Genomic DNA, 25,944 nt, shown 5'->3' on the forward strand with positions numbered 1-25,944 from the left:
CAGAGGCAGGCGGATCCCTGAGTTCGAGGACAGTTTGTTTATAACCTGAGTTCCAGTACAGCCAGGGCTACATAGGGAAACCCTATCTGAGAGGGGTGGGGGTGGGGGTGGGGAGATGGCTATTGGACATTTGTGTGTGTGTGTGTGTGTGTGTGTGTGAGAGAGAGAGAGAGAGAGAGAGAGAGAGAGAGAGAGATTGATTTACCATGATACACATATGAAAGGCAGAAGACAATTTGCAATTTATTCTTTTATTCTCTCCCCACATGATGTGGGCCCTGGCTCATTCCACTTGGCAACAAGCACCCTTACTCCACCGAGCCATCTTGCTGGCCCAGTGATGACTGTTAATCGTTCCTATGCCTGATGGCGCAGCCTCAGCAAAAATTATCTCAAAAGGTACTGGACCTTCTGTTATCAGTAGTTTATGTGACCTCTAGATGACCCTGCAGTTCTTCAGGCTAAGGCCTGAGGTACTCCCCTCTCCCCTAGTTACCAAAACAACTGCTAGTAGAGCTAAGGAGGCAGTGCTGTGATTGGTGCAAATTTTAGCCCATATTTGCATTTCAGCTTTGCTACCATTGGTGGAAATTCCCTGGCTATTTAAGCCGGTTGTTGGGTTTATTTAGTGAGCAATGGTTCCAGGGCTGGACTTTGACGTTTCTTTTTAAGGTTTATTGTTATTTTACAAGAACGAATGTTTGCCTCGATGTGTTTAAGTACACTAATGTATGTAATGCCCACAGAAGAGGGCGCTGTACAGCAGATGCAGCCTGCAAGCTGGGCATCATTACAAAGCTTTGCTTTGGGCCACACTGTACCGAGCTGGAGTGTAGAAAAGAGCTGGTCATTTAGTCCTTCTCTTTCCCTTCCCTTCCTTTCTTTTGAGACAGGTTCTCATGTCATCCAGGCCTCAAACTCAGTATGCCTTGAATGTTGGGCTTATAGGCATGCTCCCTCACACGGGGCTTATGTAGTCTGGGGATGGGGTCCAGGTTTTTGTGGATGCTGGGTAAACACTACCAGTCCAGCTGCATTGCTGGCCCCTGGTTGTTTCCTCGAGCAACTTGATAGCCCTTGCTTTCCTGCTACTTTGGTTTGGTTGACTAGGCAATTACTGAGCGCCTGCTGTATGGAGAGGCCGGAAACAGCTGTGACAAACAGGAAGAAAAGGGACGATGAGATCTGTATCGGGTAGACACCTGGTAGCTGGACCTTGGGCATGGCGGGTTTACCAAAGGAGGGTAAACAGCTGCCCAGCATAAAGGTCAGGGTAGATAAGGAGAACAGGTTCTTGTGGCTTCCTATGTGGGAAAGAAGGAGGCCCGGGGGGAGGGGAGGACTGATGGCAGGGAAATCTGTCTATGTCATGCCTGGGTGAGTCTGGCTCTGAGAAAAGGGAGAGGGCATCAGTAAACTCATTGGTTCCCCAGGGGGACTTGGATGGAATCATACTTTGGTTTGCCACTAGAACCTTAGAAGAGAGGGTAGACATTGTGTATCCCCACACAAGAGAAAATTCTCCCAACATTAGTTAATGAAGGCACTGTGATGGACTTGTATTCTCCTCAAATTCAGATGTTGAGACCCCCAACCTCCACCACTACTCACTGTGCGTTATGCATGTGTGTATTGTATTTAGAGACAAGGCCCTTAAAGACGCCATTAAAGGGAGAAGCAAAAGGATTTCTCAGGCTGGGGATTTAGCTCAGTGGTAGGCCCTGGGTTCGGTCCCCAGCTCCGAAAAAAAGAAAAAAGAAGAAAAAAAAAGAAGAAAAAGAAAAAAAAAAGGATTTCTCAAGTCACAGACTTGCATAAGAAAGGTAGCTGAACAAGCCAGGAGGAGCAAGCTGGTGAGGAGCCTTCCTCCCCGATTTCTGCTTCCGTTCCTGCCTTCCCTGTGCTTCCCTCCCAGCCTGCCTTCCCTCAATGATAGAGAGTGATCAAGCCCGATAAACCCTTTTCCTCACAAGTTCCTTGTGATCATGATCTGTATCATAGTGATGGAAAGTAAGCTTGGACCGCCTCCCCCAATAAATAAATAAGTTAATATAAGAAATATTAATAATTAATATAATATATAGTATTAATAACAGGTTAAATAAATATGGAAATAATACTTTGAAGATAAAGACATTTCCAAAAGAGGACGAGCTTTGGATTTCCACAGACAAGTGTTTTGGATCCAGAAAGTTCCATCAATTTCCGCAAGTTTCAAACTTTTATTTGTAAAAAGGAGATCACAAAATCCACCTCAGAGGGCTGTGAAAAGAAACCAAAATGAAATCTGTAAACAGGTGAAGCGTGCTACTTAGTAAATGTCACCCAGTGCCACTATGGGGAGAAGCGGCCCAGGGTTGAGCGATGTCATTGTTGTGTTGGGGAGTAAATTAATCCCTGGAGCTTATGTGACTGCAGCCACACTTCATCATTTGGGGGAGGGGACACATACTGGTTCACACACAGCATTGCACACTGGTTCTGGGGCAGAACCTTCATAAGATATAGGAAATTAAAACTCAGAGATACTGGCCCACAAGGTGTCTCTACCCAGCGTTGTATGTGGCACCTGTCAAAAGCATTGGTGGATACATTGACGAAGACAGCACGTTAGAAACACTGAGGGTCTATCCAGAGCCAGCCTAGGTCAAGGAGTTGACGTTTTATAGTAGAAGGGAAACATGGCTGTGAAACTGTTAAATCCAGATGTGTTCTTCAGGCCTGGTTGGATTCCGGGGACATAGAGATATGCACAGCAAGCTTCTCTTTATCTTTTGGCTGGCTACTGAGGCACTCCCAGCTGGTTCCCACCCTTCGTACATACACCACTTCCAGAGAAAAGGAAACTTCCCCTTTCAAACTGTCTGGACTTGAGTCGTGAGCTGTCTCTGAGCCGCGCAGCCAGATGTGACTTCTGTACTCGCTCAGCCCTATGGCCTGGGAGTAGGGGAGGGATCGTATTCTGAAGAACACAGGAGGCTTTTTCAGACAGAAGGGTGAGTGATTACTAAGGCAGGCACAGCTCACTCCTGCCCACTGTAGTCTCTGCAGGAGAGACAACTCACAGGTGGCCAGATAAGGAGCCCTGCATTCCGGAAGTCACCTGCTGGGTAGGTACAGGCAGAATTGGGATCATATAGGATTTTTATTGTTGCTGTAAACATCTTTCAATAATTAGTTTATTTATTTGTGTGTGTACACACATGAGTGTGTATGTGTGCGTTTGTGCACTGGTGCGCTGGGGCATGCACGTAAAGGTCAGAGGGCAAACTTTAGGCATCAGTTCTCTTTCTTCTACCACACGGGTCCCAGGGATCAAACTCAGATCCTCAGACTTAGCAACAAGTGCCTTTACCCGCTGAGTCACATCACTGGCCCTGTTGTGTTAAGATGGTGGTCTCATATGTAGCCTAGGCTAGCCTCAAACTCATTATGTAGCCAAGAATGGCTTTAACACTCCTGCCTCCGCCACATCCCTAAGTTCACACCCCATGTTTGGCTGTCCCAGTATCTGCCCGCCTGGCTGGGCTACCCTGTCTCACAATATAAATTAAATAAGCACTTTGTTTCTCTTCCTCTCCAATCTGACTGCTCTTGTCACCGGCATCGGCAATGACTCCGATCAAAGCACTGGAGCATCGGTTCTGCGCCAGCCTCCAGAAACTCTATGTATTGATCTATTGATTGAGACAAGGTGTCATGTAGCTCAGTCTGACCCCAGTGACCTTGACCTGATCCTCCTGCCTCCACCTCCTCTGTGCTGGGATTACAGGCATGCACCACCACACCTCATCTATGCAATGCAAGGAATGGAACCCAGGGCTTCAAGCCTGCTAGGCAAGCACTCTACCCACTGAGCTATATCCCCAGCCCCGACTTGCCATGCTCTTGCTTTCTTGTTCCCTTGGACTCTTACCTCACTTGTGAAAACGATCCCAGCTCTAGGCCACAGGATGAGTCAGCACCTGAGGCTGTCACTGCTTTCTCTATCAAAAGCTCCAGGTGTGGGGAAGAACCTTGTAAAATTGGCCAAGCCACTTACCTGGCTCACATCGACCGCAGAGGTGTGAGGGCGACCACTGAGCCTGGCTCAGATCAGCCAGGCCCAGGTCACCCAAACCTTGAGCACTAAGTGGCTGTCATTTTAAGCCATTTTGAGTTTTAAGGTCTTTCATCCCAATTACCTGGGGGCTGGGGCAGGAGGATCCAAGGCTCTAGGCTTGCACGGGCTGTAAATGAATGAATTCAAAGCCAGCCTGGGTGACTTAGCAAGACTCTATCTCCAAATTTAAAATTCGAAAGAGGATAACTGGGGATACAGGTTAGTGTAGAGCACTTGCCTAGAATCCACCAATAATGGGCCGGGGGCGTGGCCCAGCGGTAGAGTGCTTGCCAAGAATCCACCAATAAGGGACCGGGGGCGTGGCCCAGCGGTAGAGTGCTTGCCAAGAATCCACAGTGACAGTTCTGCCCCCAGAATACACATGGTGAAATAGGAGATCCAAGAAAACGGATTTCCTCAAGTTTCTCTCGGACATCCACATGCCTCCGTAGCAGATGCTACCAGACAGACAGACAGACGAATAAACAAACAAATGCAAGCATTTTTTTTTTCCCCAAATAGAATCCCTTAGCAAGGGGCTGGGGACAGAGAACTCAGCAGCAGAGCCCCTGCCTGTCATGTCCGACTCCTTGGGCTCAGTACTCAGTAATGTAGGGGAAAACAAGGTTAAAGTTCAGCTTGTTACACAGCACCGCAGATTGATAACAGATTGGGGACATGTTAAGGAATCCCAGCTAGTGCTTGGCTTGTCAAACTGCCATCTAGTGTCTGGATCTTCAGGCAAGGGGCACGCGCTTCTAACGTCAGATAAATGCCGTGGAGTTCTGCCTGGGCCAGGGGATCTTGCCTGATGGAAACCGTAACCTGTGGATCTCAGAGATTCTATTTTATTTTAAAAAAATTTTTTTTTCAGTTCTGGCAAGTGACCATTAGGGCCCCGTGCATTCCAGTTATGCACTCTGCTACGAATTACATCTCTAGGTCCTTTCTCCTCCTGGTTGGTTTTTATTTCGAGGATAGAGTCTCCATAAGTTACTCAGGTGGGCTTTGAAGTTTCTCTCCCCATGCTTCCACTTTCGGAATAAACTGTGACTTCTCCTCCTCCTCCTCTTCCTCCTCCTTTTGAGACAGGTGTGTAGCCCTGGCTGTCCTGGAACTCACTCTGTAGACCAGGCTGGCCTCACACTCAGAGATCTGCCTGCCTCTGCCTCCTGAGTGCTGGGATTAAAAGCACCACCATTTCTGGCATAAACTGTAATTTCTAATCCCAGCTCCAGAGATTTTTTTTTAAAAAATGCATTATATTTGTTTATATATGCCTGTGCATACCTGTGAAGAGGTCAGAGGACAAATTGTTCTTCCTTTCCGCCCCATTACATACTGGAGATTGAAATGGACAAGTTTAGTAGCAGATACCTTTACCCACTAAGCCATCTCTCCTGGCCTACAATATAGATCAAGCCTTTTTAAATTCAGGTTTATTTATTTAATTTTATGTGTATGAGTGTTTTATCTGCATGAATGTGTGTGCCTGCTTGGTGCGGGTGGGGGTCAGAAAATGGCATTAGAAGACTCCCCCATTCCCCCCAAACAATCAAAACAAAAAAACCAACCTGCAGTTAGCAAGCCACCATGTGGTAGTGAGATTCAAAATCCAGTTCTCCACAAAAACAAGTGCTCTAAGCCAACCGTTTCCCCAGCCCCCAACAAGGATTGTTTTTTAAAAAAAATTTTTTTAACATGTGAATGGATGTTTTTTACCTATATGTGTCTATGCACCACATGTGTGCAGTGCCTGTGGAGGCCAGAAGAGGGCGTCACATTGCCTGAAACTGGAGATAACACACAGTCTCCACACGAGTGCTGGGAATTGAATTGTGCTCCCCTGGAAGAGTAGCCAGTGCTCTGAATCACTGAGCACCTCTCTAGCGCCCCCTAACAAGAGTTGTGCGACACTCTTTCCTGAGACACACTTACCAGGTACTGTGTACCAGGGCTCCTGGGAGTAGCAGTTCCTCCTTGACATGTACATCTTGGTTTGCATGTTTTTATGGGATGGGTAGGCATAAGGAAGGTACAAGGGAAGACCAGGACTGTGGAAGACTCTGAAATAGCACATGTGGGTTGGCGATGTGCCCAGTGGGTCAAGTGCTTGCCTAGCATGTATGAAGCCCTGGGTCCCACCCCAGCACTGTGTAAGTCAGGTGTGGTGGTGCATGCCTGTAATCCCAGCACAGAGGAGGTGGAGGCAGGAGGATCATGTCAAGGTCATCTACACAGAGTCTGAGAGTGTCCTGGTCTACATAAGACTCTATCTAAAAGAGAGGAAAAGAAATGAAAAGAGAAGAAACAAGGGCTCCAAAGGCCTGTCCATCAACGACTATGGCTATTTGATTTTCATGGGAGAAAAAAATCTGAGGGTACAGAGAGATGGCTCAGTGGTTAGGAGCACTTAGCTTACACCCACCCATCACCCCTGTTACCGGGCATTTGATTCTCTCTTCTGACCTCCAAAGACACCAAACTCATGTGGATAAATCCACCATGGATGTACACATGCACATATAACTAATTCTTTTAAAATCCAAGATACAAAATGAAAGCCCATTCATGCTATTCCTGGGAAAAGTCAAATGAAGAGCTGGAATTTGTAGTCTGGGCTTTATAATCCAAGCCTACAGGAGGCTGAGGCAGGAGGATGCCATAAGTTTGAGGCTAGCCTGAGCTACAGAGAGACCCTGCCCCTATAAAAAATAATGATATAAATTAAAATAAAAGTCAAAATGGGCTTTGTGGTCCATGGATATAACCAGCAATTGAAGGGTAGAGGCAAGAGGATTCCGAGTTCAAGACCAGCCTAAGCTACAGGAGACACTTTCTCAAAACAATAACAGGGGCTGGAAGTTTAGCATGGTGGGAGAGCGCTTACCTAGCATCCACAGGGTGGAGGGTTTGAATGCCAGCAATATAAAATAGATTTAATTTAAAAATCTTAAAACAGCCAGCAAGATGGCTGGCTCCTGAGGGGAAGGCACATGCATCCAAGTCCAGACATTGTCCTCTGACTCCCATACTGTGGCACACACGTGTGCATGCACACTCAGGAGAGAGAAAGACCTAAAGAGAAATGAAAAAGTGTGTGTGTGTGTGTGTCTGTGTGTGTTTATCTATGTGTGTTTATTTGTGTGTGTGTGTGTGTCTCTCTCTGGCTGTGTATCTGTGTATGTATATCTGCATGTGTGTGTGTTTATCTGTGTGTGTTTATCTGTCTCTCTCTCTCTCTGGCTGTGTGTGTGTGTGTTTATCTGTGTGTGTTTATTTGTGTGTGTGTATTCTCTCTCTCTGGCTGTGTGTGTGTGTATCTGTGTATGTATATCTGCATGTGTGTGTGTTTATCTGTGTGTGTTTATTTGTGTGTGTGTGTGTGTGTCTCTCTCTCTCTGGCTGTGTGTGTGGGTAAATCTGCGTGTGTGTGTGTGTGTGTGTGTGTGTGTTTAGTTTATCTCTGTGTGTTTATCTCTGTGTGTGTGCGTGTGTGTGTCTCTCTCTGGCCGTGTATCTGTGTGCGTGTGTCTGTGTATGTATATCTGTGTGTGTGTTTGCACACGCGCGTGCGCACACATGCCTGTTGCATCTTATTGCCAGAATCTGGGGCTCCGAGCAGTGAACACAAGGGCTCACCATCCCAGCCGTGCAGGCTCCAGAAACCTTACATCTCTGTCCCAGACTTACACGATGCAGCCTTGAGGATCCCATATGTTCCAGATCATGTCACCTGCCTCGAACTTGCCCTGCTCACACAACCTGTTCCAGGGAATGGCATCACTACCCAGGAGAGGAGCTCTGCGGCAGGCCACTGAACTGGTGTCACTGCCCCATTCAGTCCTTTTATGCCCCCCCCCCAACTCCCATAACTTTCAGGATTCCCATTCTACTCCCAACACCCCCAGCTGGTATGATTAAAACCTCAGTTGTTGGGCCACTATGGTGGCTCAGTGGGTGAAGGTGCTTGGTGCCAAGCCTGATGACCCGAGGAGAGAGCCAACTCCATAAGTTGTCCTCTGACCTCCACGTGATCTCTGCACACCCCTCTCATGCCACCTCCAGACAAATTAAAAACTAAAAATCTCTCAATTTTGGCTGAGCCTAGAGGTGCAGCCCTGGCATTCCAGCTTGTGGGAAGGCTAAGGTAGAAGAAGACATAAATGTTCAAGGCCTACCTGGGCTGCAGAGAAGGTTCAAGGTCATCCTGAACTAAGACGCATCTCAAAAAGTACACAGGAGGCTGGAGGTGTGGCTCAGTGGCAGAGTGCTTACCTAGTATGCTTAAGGCCCTTGGTTCATTCCCTTAGAACCATAATGCCAGCACTGGGGAGGCCTAGACAGAAGTATAGGGGTAAGCTGGAGGCCAGCTTGGGCTACACAGTGAACTGAAAGGCCAGTCTGCTATATAGTGAAACCTTAGGAGAGAGAAAGGGGGTGGGGGACAAGGAAGAAGAGGATGAGGAAGAAAAGGAGGAGAAGAAATACATGGAGCATGGTGGCCCATGCCTATAATCTTAACACCTGGGAGGTAGAGGCAGGAGGATTAGAAGTTCAAGGCTACCCTTGACATGATGAGCTTGAGGCCAGCCCAAGAGACATGAGACCCTGTCACTCAAAATTAAAATCATAAAAGAAAATTAAGCCTAGACTCAGAGGTGCGATAACATCTCTTCCTGTCCAGTCCCACTCAGTATCGAAATCTGTCCTCTCTCCTGTCCCGTGCTCCCACCGAGCCACAGACAACCGCAGCAAGCCAGCATCCCACTTTGCAGTCCATCTTCCGGTGGGACATTCCCTGACACACAGTAGCGTTTTATTCACCAATGGGGCAAAGGGGTGAGTGGTCACTGGAAGCCAGGGAGGCCTTCTGGAAAACCAAGGAGGATGGGCAAAGGAGGGCTAGGCGGAACTCAGCAGCTGAGGTAGCTGGAGACACATGGCTGCAGCCCCCACTGCACCCCAGCCCTTCATGTGGCCAAGATGCATGATCAAGTACCCTGGACCCTGTGACGTTCCTCTGGGGTGCAGCCTCCAGCTTTGGTCTCCGTGCTCAGACTGCAGAAGATGCTTGGTGGCAGCTCTCACCAGGCCAGGGGTGAAACCATCCCCGAGCTTCGTGGGCCATCCCCTGCCTGCAGGTCACTGAGGGCTCTCTGGAGATGGGGAGGAGTGGTCAGTGGGCCCAGCATCCATCACTGACACCCCTCCCGCCCTTTCCTTGCACCGAGATGGCTGGTGCTGAGGTTGTCGGCTGCATTCCACCAGAGACAGGAGATGTGCCACCCACTGGCATCCTTCAGGGGCCTCTCCGGCCTCCACCCTGGCTCACCTCAAATTTGCTCATGAATTCTGAAAAGATGCCGAAGAAAGCCTCTGAGGTAGTGGCCTTGGAGTCCTCTCCGAAGAAGGCCAGTGCCTTCCCTAGCTCTTCCATGGCCTCTCGCTGCAGTCCATCCAACGCTCGCAGAGCTGGCTGCGCTGTTTCCAGAAAGGACTACAGGATCTTGGTCAAGGAAACAGCCCCGGGTGCTTTACCCTCCTTGTCTGGACTGTGAACCCAGATAACCCTAGCTACTCCATTAGCTCTCTGAAGGAATCTTCCTTTCTGCAGGCAGAGAACCATGCTATAAACCCCACACCAACCCCTCTCCTTCCACCTCCCCTAACATCACCTCCCCGCCCCCACCACCTCTCTCCAGCCCCATCCTCACCTTCCCAGCCACCAGTCCTTAACTCCATGCATAATTAATGCACATTCGGAATAGCTGAAGCCTTCCCCTGTTCTCTCCACAGCCAGCTGCTATTCCACAAGGCTTCTGCTTAGTGGTTTCTTGACACTGATGTGTTGTTTGTTTGTTTTGTTGTCCTTTCTGGTTTGTTTCATTTTTTTTTTTTTAGACAGGATCTTGTTACATAGCCCAGGCTGGCCTTTAACTCTGGATCCTCTTACCTCAGCATCCTGGGTGCTGGGATTCCAGGTCTGAGCCCCGGTGTGTGGGGCTCACTGCCCACTTCTCAGACCATTTGCTTGGACCAACCCTGTGCGTCCATCTGACACTTCGGTTTGTGTTTGACACAGGATTTCTTGTAACTCAGGCTGGCTTGGAATGGGCTAAAAAGCTGAGCATGACTTTGAACTCCTGATCCTCCTGCCTCTACCTCTGAGTACGTGTGTGCAACGCCACAGCAGATTTTTTTCTCTTTTCCTTTCTCCACTTCCTTCCTCTCCCCCTCTTTCTGTTTTCTTTTCTTTTTTTCTTATCTTTTCCTTTGTGTTTTCGAGACAGAGTTTCGCTGTGTTGTAGTTCTGACTATCCTGGAACTCACTCTGTAGACCAGGCTGGCCTCAAACTCAGAGATCTGCCTGCCTCTGCCTCCCAAGAGCTGGGATTAAAAGTCTGCATCACCACTGCCTGGCTCTTTCTTTTTTCTTAATTACCTCTTTCTTGTTATTAAGTAAAACAGTTCAAATGTTCACTGTCTCTGTCCTCCAAGGGTAAACTTGTTCCCTCTAAGGGCCTCCAAGATTTAAGACAGTATCTGGCACACTGTAAGTAACTCCTGGGGAAAAACTCAGTGGCCCTGATTCAAGGCGTACAGTTCAGTGGAGAGCAATTACTTAGCATACAGAAGGCTCTAGATTCAATCTCCCCAACATCTCGGTCTCTCACCTTGCTTTCAATTTATAGGGCCTGACTGGCCAGGCTTCTCCTGTGTCTTGTGATTCAAATCCGGGCTCCGCCATTCTTAAGGACAGATAGTTGACAACATGTCCATGACTTTGGGAACTATGGGTGGGCCTATTGGCAGAGACCTGTCATCCCAGACACTTAGCAAGAGGATAAGGCCAGAGAACTGTCATTTCAAGGCCTGCCTGAGCTATAGAGTGAATCTGAGGCCAGCCTGGTATATACTTTGTTGGCAGAGTTCTTGCCTAACACGTTCATTGTCCTGAATTCAATTTCCAGCATGAAAAAAAACCCAGATAAATTATGTGTGTGTGTGTGTGTGTGTGTGTGTGTGTGTGTGTGTGTGAATTGTGCTACAGATGTAGTTCAGTGACAGCCTTGAATGGCCAGTTAGGGCCTGGGAGTATAGTTCAGTGTCTGCCTAGAATCACCTAGTGAGAAGCTAGTGTAGAGCTCAGTGGTGGAGCTCTTGCCTAGAATCTCACAGGGGCTGAAGACAAGGCTTGGCTACTATCCGAGGACCCGCCAGTGACAGGCTGGCAACATGGCTCAGCCCCTGTACCTACACCTATGCCTGTGTACCCGTACAGTTCAATACCCAGCATCACATACAGAAAAGAAGTCCACCCTCGGGTCTTGCTTTGCATAAGCAGCTGGGATTCTAAATAACGTAGGACGGAACCTCTCCCAGGATCCCTGGGCACACAACAGCTTCTGCCTGGAGTGTCTGGGAGGATCCACACTGACCACTAGAGATACATAGTCAGCATTACCCAGCCGTACCAGGGTCCAGGCTTGTGCTGGACCAGCTGATCAGAGGATACAGTCATGACCACAGCAAACCTGTCCTCGCTGGAGGGGACCATGCTCTGGCAGGCCACCTGAATCTCACTGACAGTGTCATGGAGGTCAGCCAGATCGACAGTCAGGGCTCGCTGGTTCACTGTATGTAAGGAAAGAAGCAAGGTCTTATGGGGGCTGCATCTCCCAGCTCAGGGTGGCATGCGTCTGCCTCCCTCACCCATGCACCCAGCCTACCTTTGGCAGCCAGGGGCACAGTGGGCAGGTCCTGGGCAAAGCCCAGGAGCTCAGGGAAGTGCTGGCTTAGTGATTTGGCAAGGATGTGCAGAAAGGTGGATTTCCCATCCACTGTCTTGGTGGAGTTTAGCTGCAAGGGATACCGAACACATAAGGTTCTCAAAGTTCCTCACCAAACTTCTGATCACACGATACCAGCTTTTTCTGTATTCCCAGAATTCTTAGACGTGATACTCTTTTCAAATTCTCTCTTCACTCTCCTTTCCTAGATCCTGGAGCTGGGCTGGAGAAACAACCTTGTACACTTTTACCCTTTGGGTAGGTACATCGGGGCCTATGAACTTTGTGACGTGATGTTTTCTTCTCCCATTAGAACATGCCCTGTAGGGCTGGAGAGATGGCTCAGTGGTTAAGAGCACTGACTGCTCTTCCAGAGGTCCTGAGTTCAATTCCCAGCACCCACATGGTGGCTCACAACCATCTTTTTTTTTTTTTTTTTTTTTTTTTGGTTCTTTTTTTCGGAGCTGGGGACCGAACCCAGGGCCTTGCGCTTCCTAGGTAAGCTCTCTACCACTGAGCTAAATCCCCAGCCCCATCTCACAACCATCTTTAATAGGATCTGATGCCTTCTTCTGGTGCATCTGCAGACAGCGACAGTGTATTCATATAAATAATAAATAAATAAATCTTTAGAACATGTCCTGTTGTGTGAGCCAGGATCTTATTTATCATGTTAGACTAGAACTCTTGCCTCGACCTTCTAAATGATGGGATTACAGGTCCATGCCACCACTCTTGGCTCAGCTGCTATAACTTGACTCCGCCTCCAAGTCTGGTAGCTAAAGTAGGTGTGGCTGCCGGGCCCTCACCTCTGTCAGGAAGTTGATCTTGAAGCCAGTGGTCTTGTTGGTCTTGGGCTGTCCATCGTTGAGATAGTTACCCATGGCCAACACGAACTGTGGGAAGAAAATTAGGGTGATCCGGTCCAGATGCTCATCCTGCCCCATCCCCATGTGTAGGTTCTGATCTCCTGACTGGGAGCCCCAGGAGACAAAACGATCAGATTAAACGAACAGGGATGGGAAATGGCTTGACCTCCAGGATCTTGGCGAGTTTCCGGCTGTTTTTGAGCTCCAGAGACGCCTGTCGCAGGCACTCGAGGCTGCCTCGTATCTCCTCTGTCTTCTCCTGCAAGGTAGCCTGGAAGTGTAGACTGCGCAGGCGGGTCTTGTATTCAGGAACCGACAGCATCTGCAGGAAAGTCAGGGGCCAGGATTCATCCATTCCCCAGCCGGAACTTCTACCCAGCCTGGGGAGTGAGTCCTCTGACAGATGAGCATGGTACCCCTTAGGAAAAATTAGCACGATCCTGGGGACAGTCTGGTCGCGTCTGCCTTGACCTCAGGCGGGAACATGCCATCAAAGGAGTTAAAAGGGACTCAGAAGCCAGGGGCGGTCTTCAAGGGACCTGAACCAGAAAGCCAACTTCTGACTACAGAGGGAGCGCAGGCGAAAGCGCCCTCGTCAGGGTATAGTACCTGCAGGACGAACTGGTCCGGCTCACTGAGGCGACCGGGAGCCTCTCGGAAAGCCTGATATCGCTGTTCCTCATCGGCGTCCGGAGCGAAGAGCAGCAGCTGCGCCAGATGAGCAGGCTCCAGGCGCCGCGGCTCCATGCTCATGAGCACTTGCCGCAGCTCGCCAGGGGTCAGCTTCAGGTGCGCTAAGAGGATAGCTGAGGGAGGGGGGAGTAGGGTGAGATGGGGGCGGGGACCTGGAGAGGGCGGGGCCCAAATTAGGTGGGGGGCAGCCTCAGGGAAAAGAAGGGACTTGATTCGGTGACGCTATTGGTAGGAGGATAGTGAGGAGGGGCCCGAGAGAAGTACCTAGCAGGGAAGGGCGTGGCATAGGAGTAGCCAGAGACTAGGGTAGGGATCTGGGAGATTGACAGGAGAGGGGCGAGATCCCCCAAAACAGATACCTGGTAGATGGGTGAGACCTGTGGGCGGGGCGTGGAACTAGGAGGGACGAAGTTGACAATGTGATTGGAGGCAGGGCCAGGACCAAGGAACCCACTGTGGTGGGCGTGGCCAATAGAGGGTTTCTAGAAGTACACCTGAGTACAGACTGGGGATCCTGCTCCCCTGAGAGCCGGCTTCTTTTAGTAGCCTAACCGACCCGTACCAGTCCCCACTTCTTAATTTCGATCTTCCCACCCCTTTGCCGATCTCAGCTTTCGTGTCCCTGAGGGCGGGGCCCCTAAAGCTTCTCACAGGTATTGTAGGCCTTCTTGTGGGACAAGATCTCCACTACTTCCTTCTTCCTGAAGGGCTCGGGGCCAGGCACTGGCTCTGGAAGGGAAAACTGTACAGTTTAATGGGGAGTGAGAGGCTAGACTAGGGCTGCGGTGGCAGGGCCAAGGGAGAGGTGTGGTCAAGGAACTCCCTCACCCCGACCCCAGCATGCATCACTTTAACTACATCAGCTCCAGGCATCCAAATTCCTCCTCATTCCTCTCAGCCTTTCAGTCGTGGCCCCGCAGGTGCAGGTCCAGCCTAAGGCATTTAGCACTCGGCTTGTCTGACCCCACACTGCTGTCTCCCCACAGGCCCTCTTCCCTGCACCCCTCAGGCTGAACAATGAAAACCAACCAATTCCTGAGTTTATGGTGCTTATAAGAACTGACTACTGACTGCTTGGAGGCACACTCGACCACTACAGGGAAATACCTAGAAAGGACAAGGGCGAGAGGGAGACTGAAAAGGATGCTCAACCTATCATAGCTTTGTGACTTGGTGCAAGCTACCTAGCCTTTCTGGGGTGCCACATTAAGAAGTGAAAGCGGTTCCGAGATCTAGCTTGCAGGATGGTTAAGGGATTCACTCATGCAAGCAGGAGGGCTTGAAAGTTTGGAGACATAGTATCTAGAGGTGTATGCTCTGGGAACCGGAAGCTAGAAGGCAGCAGGCAGCGTGGCTCACTTGGAGGTTTTTGGGTGCCGAAGTGGAGCTCCAGATCCAGGTATTTTACCATGTCACTCAGCTTGTCATAGTCAGAGTCTTCCCCAAGCTGCAAAAGATCAACCATGAGACGGTCAGAGCAGGGAAAGTCCAGGCAACTAGCCTGCCTTTGTCCTCTGAAATCCATCCTGAGGACCCCCAAAGAGATGGGGTCCAGGAGGTCCATGAGAAAGGCAAGAGCAAGAGGGGGTGCAGGAGGGAAGCACTAGATAGAAACTGGATGTGTGCACACCCCTTTAATCGCAGAACTCAAGAGGCAGAGGTCCCTGTGAATTCCAGGCTAGCCTGGTCCACACAGTGAGACCTGGTCTCAAAAAACAAAAATAGAAAGGGAGGAAGGGGGGTTGGGGATTTAGCTCAGTGGTAGAGCGCTTGCCTAGCAAGCGCAAGGCCCTGGGTTCAGTCCCCAGCTCCGGGGGGGGGGGGGAAGAGAGGGAGGAAGAAAGGACTTTTATAAATCCTAGAGCAATGGCTCAGCAGTTAAGAATACTTCCTCATGTAGAGGACCTGAATGTGGTTCCCAACACCCACATCTGAGAGTTCACAACAACTGCCAACTCCAGCTCCAGGGGATCTGATGCCCTTACTGGCCTCTGAGGGCACTTGTGTATACACACACACACACACACACACACACACACACACACACACAAAGAAATGCTGCATATTGGGGTTGGGGATTTAGCTCAGTGGTAGAGCGCTTGCCTAGCAAACGCAAGGCCCTGGGTTCGGTCCCCAGTTCTGAAAAAAAGAAAAAGAAAAGAAATGCTGCATATTCCAAGTTATAACCTAAGAAATGGACTCCCCTTCTGGTCAGTAGGGCAGCCATTCTTGGAACTCTATCCATGAAGAGGGAGGGTGATGTGACATCCAAGAGATCTCCTTTTGTGTGTGTCTGGTCTGTGCGCACACATATGCTGATGTGTACACGTGTGTGAGGACAGTGGTAGACATCAGTTGTCTTTATCCTGTGCTGCTTTTTTTTTTTTAACATGGATGTTGGGTATTTGAACTCAGGTCCTCATGCTTGACCAGTAAATGCTCTTACCCATTGAGATGACCAATTAGGTCCATCTACCTATTTTTTGAGATCATCTCTTCATTAATCCTAGAGCTCTACCAATTGGTTAAGTTAGCTGGCCAATGAGCTTCAGGGGTCTGTCACCTAGGATACAGGTGTACACCAGCATGTCCAGATTTTCACAGGGGTGCTGGGGTCCAAACTCAGGTTGTGACCCTTGTGTGACAGGCACTAACCACTGAGAACAATCCTCCAACACCCTTCCACCCCCATTTTCAGATAAGGACTTGCTATGTAGCCAGGCAGGCCTTGAACTCACGATCCTCTTTCCCCAGCCTACTGACTGCTGGATGACTGGTGTACCACCACACTCTGCTTGAGGATCTCCTTTGCAGGAAATGGGATCATCCCAGAACTGCCTCAAGCAGGCTGAGCTGATGCGAGGGGAGCTGAAGCTATGACAGGCCAGGGGCTGGACTCTAGACCGCAGGGCTGGGGTGGTTTATGCAGGTGGTGACCACCTGTGATGGCCCTGAGGCGCTTGGACAGGGGATGAGCTTAAGACTGAGGGAAGAAAGACAAATAGAGAAACAGTCTCAGAAGAACTAGGCTGCTGGGCAGGGATGCCTGGCAGGAAGGGTAGCCAGGTATGTTCAGCCTTGGTGACCAGAGAGGCGATGCTGGAGAGCGAGCTTGTGGACTTACCTCAGGATGGTAGGAATATGGTCTCCAGGAACCCAAGATAAGAAGTTTTCCCTTTTCTTTGAGATTTGTAGGCCAGGCTGGCCTCAAACTCACTGTATAGACAGGACTGGCCTTGGACTTCTTTCTTTTCTTTTCTTTTTTTCTTTTTCTTTTTCTTTTTTTTTTTTTCGGAGCTGGGGACCGAACCCAGGGCCTTGTGCTTGCTAGGCAAGCGCTGTACCGCTGAGCTAAATCCCCAACCCCTGGCCTTGGACTTCTGACCCTCCTGCTTTCACCTCCCAAGCCTTGGGATTACAGACATGCAGTATGGTGCCTGACTTATGTGCTGGGAGTGGAATCCAGGGCATTGAGCATCAGAAGCCAGCTCTGTACTGCTGAGCCACACCCCCTAGTCCCAGCCCCTGAGGAGAGGCACAGGCCTTTCTTGCTAGGGTAGAATCTATGTAGCCCAGGTTAGCCTCAAAGTTGAACTCACAGCAATCCTCTTGCCTCGGCCTCCTAAGTGCTGGAATTATAGGCATGAGCCACTCCACCTAGCTTACCAGCACTTTGGGTGCTGAGGCAGGAGGATTGCCACGAGTAAAAAAAAAAAAAATAGAGTCTAAGAGAGGTAGTCCAGCCTCAGGGGCAATGGGTTTTGCAGGAGGGCAGGGTGGTATTTCCAGAACTCCCCACTGTGCTTTTGGCTTGGGGATACCATGGTCACTTCTCTTCTCAGGGAGAGAAGGACCAAGGAATATTCTAGTTGCTGTTAGAAGAGGCCAGGGACTGGTGAGATGGCTCAGAAGCTAAAGTTGCTTTCACTAGTTTGATGACCTGGGTTCAATCCCTGGGGTTTATGTGATGAGATAAATAAATGCTGCCCTTTGACCTCTACACCCATGCCCCCCCCAACTTAATAACTGTAATTAAAAAAAGACTAAAGAAGAGGAGGAGGGAAAAGGGGGTAAGAGGAGGAGAAGGAGGAGGAGTAGGAAGAGGAGGAGGAGCCTGAGATCAGGAAGATGGATCTTGCCCTTTTTTTTTTTTTTTTCCGGAGCTGGGGACCGAACCCAGGGCCTTGCGCTTCCTAGGTAAGCGCTCTACCACTGAGCTAAATCCCCAGCCCCGGATCTTGCCTTTTATGTTACTGTCTAGACCATTCACCCAATTGAGAGAGCCACCGGTCCCCAGGCCACCTACCTGACCCCAGATGGTGCCTTCTGAGTTCTCCACCTGTTCCCAGCGTAAGCGCTTGACGCTCATGTGGCTGGTCTCGCTGCGGCGGTGGCCCACACCTCGGGATATCATGGGGGGTGCACAGGGCACAGGTGGTGGTAGAGGGGGTGGGGGCGGGGGTGGGACTGGATGGCTGATCTGGGTGAGGGGTTTGGTCAATGACTGAGGGGGACCTCGGGGACCATCAGAGGTTCGGGAGCTGGGTTTGGGGTCGTGGAAAGGCAGGGGCGGTGGCGGCGGGGGACTGAGCGGGGGTGGGGGGATGTGGTCGGAGATGGAGGAGTAGGTCAGAGAACTGCCCTCCTCGCTGCTGCTGACACACTCGCTAGCGCTGCTCCTCTCATTGGTCACAAAGCTGCCCTGGTCATCATGGAAGCTCATCTGCCCGGGGGGGGGGGGGGGGGAAGCAAGTGGGAAGTGAGGCTGGAGCCCTGCAGCCTGGAGCCAGGGTCAAGTGCGGGGAAAGAAGGGGGAAGCAAGAAAAGCCAGGGGCCAGGATAGCAGTCCCATACCTCAGCCTGAGGTTGTGAATGGGATAGCCTGAGGTGCGCGGAGGACAGATTAGGACAAAGAATGGGCTGGCCTAAGACACAGTACGTATATGGGGGTAGCCTTAGGGAAAAGATGGGATATCCCAAGGAAAAAGCACAGAAGTGATTTTTGCCCCGTGGCTGTGAGCTGGGTATCCTAGGATGACAAATGGGGTAACCTGAGGTAAAATATGTACCATAACCTCAGGCAAGGGTGGGATAAGTATGAACAGAGAATACAGGCACGGAATGGGGTAGCCTGTCATAGACCAGCACAGACTGAAGCAGGTTTTGAAGCAGTTTGAGGCAGTCTGCAGTGAAACAGGCCTCCTGCAGACTTTCTGGGGGACCCCGTAGCTCTATAGACCTCCACCCCTGACTGTCTACGCCCACTCGCATGCCCACCTCCTCATAGTCATTCTCAGGTGTCAGGAAGTCATCCACAATGGTGACGCGGGGGCCCAGCTGCTCGCTCAGCACATCCAGGAAGCGATCTGTGTCTCTGCTCCGCACCGGGCGCGAGAAGGCAAAGAGCTTCCTGCGACTGGGCGGCCGGATGGGGTCTGGGCTTGGGGGGCTGTCGGGGTGGATGGATCCAAGGCCTGGCTGTGGGGAGGGCGCTCTGCTGCTGTCCAGGCTGGCGTAGGGGTGGGACTCCGAGCTGCTGGGAGAGGCCAGACCCCCAGAGCACAGCGGATCATAGCAGGGGGAAGGCAGGAGCCGGTCACCGGGCCATGAGACTCCAGACAGGGTCCTGGGCCCTTGATTGGTGGTGGAAGGAGAGGAAGCCTATCAGCCAGCGCCCAGTAGGGCGTAGAACAGTGCGTTGGGGCTGTCGGTCCTAAGCCGTGCTTTCTTTCTGTGCTATCTCTCGGCTTTATTTCATGCCATACCCTAGCTCATCTGGGAACGTATCTCTCTCTCTTTTTTTTTTTTCTTTTTTTCTTTTTTTCAGAGCTGGGGACCGAACCCAGGGCCTTGCGCTCGCTAGGCAAGCGCTCTACCGCTGAGCTAAATCCCCAACCCCGGGAACGTATCTCAAAGGTCCCAGACCCATGACGAATTCTCAGGTAGGCTTCAGGCAAGGGTCATGAGGCTTCACCCCTGCCCAGCAAAGCTCAGAAGGATGGGTGTGTTCCATCAGTCATCCCTGCCCTCCCCTCCCCCACTCCCCACCCCCACGCTTTTTTTTTTCAGTAGTGGAGACCAAAGCCTTGCATATTCCAGGCAAGTGCCATTTGGTTATATCTATATCTCCACACCCCTTCTTTCCCACTTAAAAAATTTGTTTTAAAACAATAGTCTCATGTAGCCCAGGCTAGCCTTGAACCCCCTAGTAGGTTGAAGATAACTTTGAACAACATCTAATCCTCTTGCTTCCACAACCTGGATGCTAGATCACAGGTGTGCCCCTCTACCCCCCATTCATTTTATCTGGTTCTGGGGGATAGAACCCAGGGCCTCATGAATGCCAGGCAAACAATCTGTCAACTGCACCCCGAGCTCCACTTTTGAAAGTTTTGAGGCAGGATCTTGATACGTTTTCCAGACTGGCCCTGAACTCATTCTGTGGTCCAACAGGCCTTGAACTATGATCCTCCTGCCTCAGCCCTGAGCAACTGAGATGGCAGGACTGTGTTATAGGCACAGCTGGTGTTGACTACAGAGAAACGACCTCCCTGGTTGTACCATTCACGAAGCAATGTGTGCCCTTTACAGTGTATCCGAGAGCCACATGCTGACTCGAGGACTTGTTTGGGGGGACACTCGGCTTTTCCAGATCACCAGCTGGAGTGAAGACCGCAAAGGACAGACACATGAGGGGCCAGGATGAGCCAACCTTGATGAACTATTATTACATAGGCATGGAGGTCTCCAGGCTCCCCTGTGAGCCAGCTGCACACCTTTTAGGAGTATGTCTGGGAGTACGGATGACACGCAGACAGGGAGCTAGAAGAATAGAAGCCAGTACCCTCTCAGGACCAGAGGTTGGCAGAGGCCATACCTGATGTGCCTACCAGGCTGGGGACTGGTGGAGAGGCCCGGGATTTGGAGACGGTCCCTATCTTCCCTTTGAAGCCACTGTTCAGTCGAGATTCAAGCTCTGCATAGACTGCTGACATCTAGGGGACAATGGAGAGGAGTCCAACCTTGTACTGCTCCCTGTGGTCTCACTAGGACCTTAGAGACCACACACGGCCCATGCCCCAACCTGAAATCGATCGCCTCTGGGACACTTTGGTCTCCATGACACTTTTGGTCACCCACACCCATGATCACTGACATCTGGAAGGCAGAAAGGCCTCACCATTTTGGGATTTGGGGTTTCCGGGAGGGATGTGCCATCGCCAGCCTGACGCTCGCCCGGGATCAGAGGTAAGGGCATCTCAGAGCAGTCACCAGGACCTGCAAGGAAGGCACCATGGAAATCTGATTATGTCTGAGCTCTACGGAACAGTCAAGGCCTGCACAGCCTCCACTCAGCCTCGCTATCTTCTGGTTTCCTCAGCACGATCGTTTAGTCTTGGTTGTCAGCAAAGCCGGGTCTGGAATCAGCTGAGTCACATTTCTAGGCAGGTCTGTGAACACGCTGTCTGGAAGGATTGACTGAGAAGGGAAGACTCAACTATTCCAGGATGGGCAGCTCAGATATAAAGAAATGATGGAAAAACAGTACTTCGCCTGCCTGCCTTCCCTCCTTGCTGGCAAGTAGATCTAGCCTACTGCAGCTGCTGCTGCTTCTGCTGCTCCTGCTGCTATAGCCATCAGAACCCAGATTCTTTAGGCTCCCAATGTAGACTGGATGGGCAGCTCTTTGGAATCCTCCAGGCCTTCACAACTAGGTTGAGACCACAGATGCCTCCAGCTGAAGGACTGAGCAGCTCCTGGGTGTCCAGCCTCTCCAGCATGCCGACGGCCATTGTTGGGACTGTGCAACCCTTACGGAAGCCAATGTAATAAACCCTCTTTGGGATTGAACTTCATTCTATGGGTTCTGTCCCTCTAGAGAACCCTGGCTAACACACTCATGGTTTCACTCAGAGCATTCTACAGGAGAGGACAGCAGCTCCAGCCTTTCCACGTGGGGCATTACCACAGCTGAGGCTGGCCTCCAGGCCCTGAGAGCGCAGACTTCGACGGCACATGGAAGACGCCCTCAGGGAACTCCGTGGTTGTGGCTCCGGTGTGGGCTCCGGTGTGGACTCTGGCTCCAGGTCCAGTGAGGATTCAGGTTCTGTGGTGGGATAGGCAAGAATTGTCACAAGGCCCTTGTGCTGTCAACTTCCACAATCAAGGGGAAAGAGGGAAGAACTCATACCACCAAAATGTTGCCTCTGGACCATCAGGTCTTCCTGAGTAACACTACAGTTTTTCCTAGGTCATACTGAAAATAAAACCCAGTACTTTGTGCATGATTGTCAACTGCTCTACTACTGAACCATGCCCCCAGCCCCTCACTGGGGGATTCTAGGCAGGGGCTCTACCACTGAGCCATACCCCCAGCCCCTCACTGGGGGATTCTAGGCAGGGGCTCTACCACTGAGCCATGTCTCCAGCCCCTTATTAGGGTGATTCTAAGCAATGACTCTACCACTGAAATGCAGTGCATCCCCAGCCTTTTAGGGTGGTGCTCAAACAGAATCCAGGTATCTAAAGCAGGAAGAGCAGCTGAAGGATGGGAAACCCAGTGGAGGCTGCTCTGTCCCAGCAGGCTCTTCTTAGATACCATGCTTTACATCCTGGCTTACTCTGTGCTGCTGACTGATACCCACAAGAACTCATTAGGGAAAACTGACAAGGTTCTGGGCACATGCTACCCTCTTGGGGACCTGGAGCTTCAGGCTAAAAGTCTCCAGCCCTCCCCAGTCTTCCGAGCTGTGGGGAGTGGGTACATTAAAAACACGAAGGGTCAGCAGATCTGCAGACATTGCCATAGCACCTGCAGTGTCTGCAGCAAGTGGGACGCAATGGTCATCGGTGTTTACATGGGTTCTGGGGACTTGAACTTGGGTCGGTCCCTGCACTCGCACAGCCCCAAGTGCAGGAGTTTTTAGGCACATGGGCAACGTGCTCCAATAGGGTAGGTGGCAGTGGAAAAATGAGTCTGCACGTGGCCCAGTAGACCCTCAGACATTTGCTTGTGCACTGGAGTCTACCAGCCAGGATGATCTGACTGTGGCTCCATGACCCAGGTGACGTGTACTAATGAATTTGTAAACACGGAATGGGACAGGTGGATTGAAAAGTGTTTACACATGTGCATATTTGCATGTGTGTGTGTGTGTGTGTGTGTGTGTGTGTGTGTGTGTCCGGCACACATGTGCCTGTGTATGCATTTGGAGGTCAGAGGTTGCTCTCTGGTCACTCTGCACCTTATACATTGAGGGGTTTCTCACTTGAACCCAGAGTTTGTCATCTAGTTTGCTAATCTGGCTAGTGAGTTTGTCCCAGGGGTCCCTGTAGGGGGTGGTTCAGATGCTAAGGTCCTGTTCCCCTGTTGGTTCTTGATTGATCAATGAAGATGCCAAGGGCCAACTGCTGGGCAGAAGGAAAGAGGCGGGACTTCAAGGTCCCCTCAGGCAGGATAAGAGATGCAGAAAGAGGAAGGGAGATTTCGCCATGCTTCAGAAGGGGAAAAGGTGAGATCTCAGGCAGAGTGACCACAGCTGCTTCCTCAGGCAGGAGATTAGAACCGCAACTAAGCTGAGGGTAGTTTTGTGTTGCTGAACAAGGAGAAGGTAACTGGGTAACTAAAGTCGAGGGCAGATTTAGGGTGCTGAGCTGGTTAGAGGAGCCCAGCAATTGAACCAATAAGGCAGATTGAAAAACAAGCTAGTGTGTGTGTGTGTGTGTGTGTGTGTGTGTGTGTGTGTGTGTGTGTTTCATCTGCAGATCCGAGGGAACCTGGGCAGGGTTCCACCCAGGTAGCACGGTCCACCCGGAGCTTAAAGTTGGATAGCAAAACCTACACTCTACAGGTCCCCTGTTCCCAAATGCCTGTATTCCAGGTGGGCTGCCTCACCCACCAGGCATTTACATGGGTACTAGGAATCTGAACTCCAAACCTCCTGCTCCCTTAACAAGCGCTATGTCTATCAGCCATCCGCAGCCCCTGTCTTCCTTCAGAGACAGAGTCTCACTATGGGCCACATAGTGAGTCTAAGGCTGGCCCCAAATTTACAGTCTTCTTGCCTCAGCCTTCCCAAGTGCTGAGGCCAAGTTACATGCCTGAGCCACATTATACCTGGCTGTGAATTCTCCAAACAAGGAGGGAGCATTGGGCAAGCACTTGCTTAGCATGAGCAAGACCCTGGACTCCGTCCCCCTCCATGGAAAAAGAAAACCGGACTGTGGTGGCACACACCCATAATCCCAGCACTTAGGAGATGGAGGCAGGAGGGTCAGAAGTTCAAGGCCAGCCTGGGCTACACAAGAGTTTGAGGTCAGCTTGTCTGTGTGAGACCATGTTTGAGAGAGGAGAGAGGAGGAAGAGGAAGAGGAGGGAACAAATGAGCTGAGCAGTTCCCGGTTGTGCTGTCTGCTATATGAAGGATGAAGCGGGAGGGGGCTCTCCTCCCAGCCAAGCTCCCCTGTGTTACCAGGCACCTGACAGTAGGCATACATACGTGAGGGAGAGGCCAGGAGGGGCTGCCCGACCTCCGGGAGACAAGAGCAGGTGTCTGCTCGTTCACCGGACAGGCAGGGCATCTGCCATTCACTCCCAGGGACTGCTTACCTGTGATGGCGGTGTAGCCAAGAAAGCAGGCAATCTTCTCCTGACACAGCTCCTGCTCCTCATAGGTCAGCAGCTGGTACAAGAACTGCCAGAGCACCTGCTTGGCGGGGGTGTCCAGAACAGGGTAGACGTCCACGATGAGGGTGTCGATGCTCCTGCAGGTGGGAGTGTGAACGCTCAGCACTCAGGGCTGTGGATGAGGTGGTGGTTCCAGCCCCCACCCCCAGAATTCAGCCCACAGAGAGGACGGGAAAGCGTTCTCCAGCGATAGTCTGCTCTGATTCAAACCGCAGTCTGGGCCTGGGATGTTAGCTCAGTGGCAGAGTATGTACCTAACATTCCCAAGGCTACGAGTCCTAGCACCACCACCCAGAAAACATAATAGTCAAACTCTGGCCTTGCCGATTACCAACTAACTGAGTTTTCCCAAGCTACTTAACTTTTTCCCTTTTCTGGACCGTAAAACCAGAGATTAAAAATAACATGTATCGGGGGCTGGAGAGATGGCTCAGCGGTTAAGAGCACCCGACTGCTCTTCCAGAGGTCATGAGTTCAATTCCCAGCAACCACATGGTGGCTCACAACCATCTGTAAAGAGATCCAATGCCCTCTTCTGGTGTATCTGAAGACAGCTACAGTGTACTTATGTATAATAAATAAATAAATCTTTTAAAAAAAAATAACATGTATCGAGCTGGGGAGATATCATGGTGGGTCACATGCTTGCCTGGAAGTGTGAAGAATTGAGTTCAGATCCCCAGAAGCCCTGTAAAAGCCTGACACAGCAGCTCGAGCACCTCTAATCCCATCATATCCCTGGGCAATGGGAGACGGACACAGGAGAATCCCCAGCAGCCCCCGGGGCAACTGGCCTTGGCATTTGCAGCCATGAGACCCTGTCTCAAACAAGGTGGGAAGGCAAGGACCCACACCCAAAACTTGACCTCAGAGGACCTCCACGGGCAGGCCCGGGAGCATACACCCACATACAAATAAATACAGAAAGTACAGAGTAAGGCTGTGTGCGACCTGTTTAAGATCAGGGGATGGTAGGGCCTAGTGAGATGGCTCAGCAGATAAAGATGTTTGCTGCCAAACTCACTGACTCCTGTGGACACTGTGGCCTGCACACACACCCCCATATGCAATAAATTAAAAAGGTGTTTTTTTAAAGAAAGATCAGGGAATCGAGATGAAGAAGCTGTCACAGAACACTGCTGGTATTCCTTTTACATGGGCTAAAGTTCCAAAATTCGCTATAGTAATGGTTACATATACTTGCACATATACTCAATCCCTAAAACCTCTGAACTGTACCAGTCAATCCATGAACTGTGGCGAGCGAGGGAGCGAGCAAGAGTGCTCTGTGATTAAGAGCATACGTGCTACTCCCGCAGAGGACCCAGGTTCGGTTCCCAGCACCTACCTGGCAGCTCACAGACACCTGTAACTCTAGTTCCAGAAGATGGGTCGCCCTCTACTGGCCTACATGGGCACTGCACACATGTGGTACACTTAAGTGCAAGCAAAATACCCATACACATAATTCTTCTTTTCTTTCTTTCTTTTTTTTTTTTTGGGGGGGGGTCTTTTTTTCGGAGCTGGGGACCGAACCCAGGGCCTTGCGCTTCCTAGGCAAGCGCTCTACCACTGAGCTAAATCCCCAACCCCAATTCTTCTTTTCTTTTTTCTTTTGTTTTTTTCTTCTTTTTTTCGGAGCTGGGGACTGAACCCAGGGCCTTTCGTTTGCTAGGCAAGCGCTCTACCACTGAACTAAATCCCCAACCCCTCCCTTGAGGGTTCTTGATGTCCCATAACCTTTCCCTGCCTGCCTCAAGTCGTTCAATGTTTTTCTTTTTTTTTTAAATTATTTTTTAG

The 25,944-nt window shown here is 50.7% G+C and overlaps 1 protein-coding gene across 3 annotated transcripts in view; it reads right to left on the reverse strand.

Moving 5' to 3' along the window:
* Positions 1-2,202: 2,202 nt before the first annotated feature.
* Positions 2,203-25,944, reverse strand: part of Grid2ip (Grid2 interacting protein) — a 42,511-nt gene continuing 18,769 nt past the window's right edge. Inside the window, exons 8-22 of one of the 3 annotated variants that reach the window (XM_006248866.5) lie at positions 24,067-24,221; positions 21,424-21,564; positions 20,638-20,735; positions 20,335-20,452; positions 18,735-19,090; positions 17,764-18,180; positions 14,817-14,904; positions 14,109-14,186; positions 13,374-13,570; positions 12,931-13,086; positions 12,705-12,791; positions 11,836-11,965; positions 11,622-11,740; positions 9,438-9,602; positions 2,203-9,261 (exon numbers count right to left, since the gene is read on the reverse strand). In XM_006248866.5, the coding sequence (XP_006248928.1) occupies positions 9,190-9,261; positions 9,438-9,602; positions 11,622-11,740; positions 11,836-11,965; positions 12,705-12,791; positions 12,931-13,086; positions 13,374-13,570; positions 14,109-14,186; positions 14,817-14,904; positions 17,764-18,180; positions 18,735-19,090; positions 20,335-20,452; positions 20,638-20,735; positions 21,424-21,564; positions 24,067-24,221 (2,377 nt within the window). In that variant the 3' untranslated portion in view covers positions 2,203-9,189. The remainder of the gene's footprint in view (positions 9,262-9,437; positions 9,603-11,621; positions 11,741-11,835; positions 11,966-12,704; positions 12,792-12,930; positions 13,087-13,373; positions 13,571-14,108; positions 14,187-14,816; positions 14,905-17,763; positions 18,181-18,734; positions 19,091-20,334; positions 20,453-20,637; positions 20,736-21,423; positions 21,565-24,066; positions 24,222-25,944) is intronic. The other 2 variants (NM_001415779.1, NM_001105910.2) reach the window with 2 other exon arrangements.

The sequence above is a fragment of the Rattus norvegicus genome, chromosome 12 (genome assembly GCF_036323735.1).
Source record: "Rattus norvegicus strain BN/NHsdMcwi chromosome 12, GRCr8, whole genome shotgun sequence".
Classification (NCBI taxonomy): domain Eukaryota; kingdom Metazoa; phylum Chordata; class Mammalia; order Rodentia; family Muridae; genus Rattus; species Rattus norvegicus.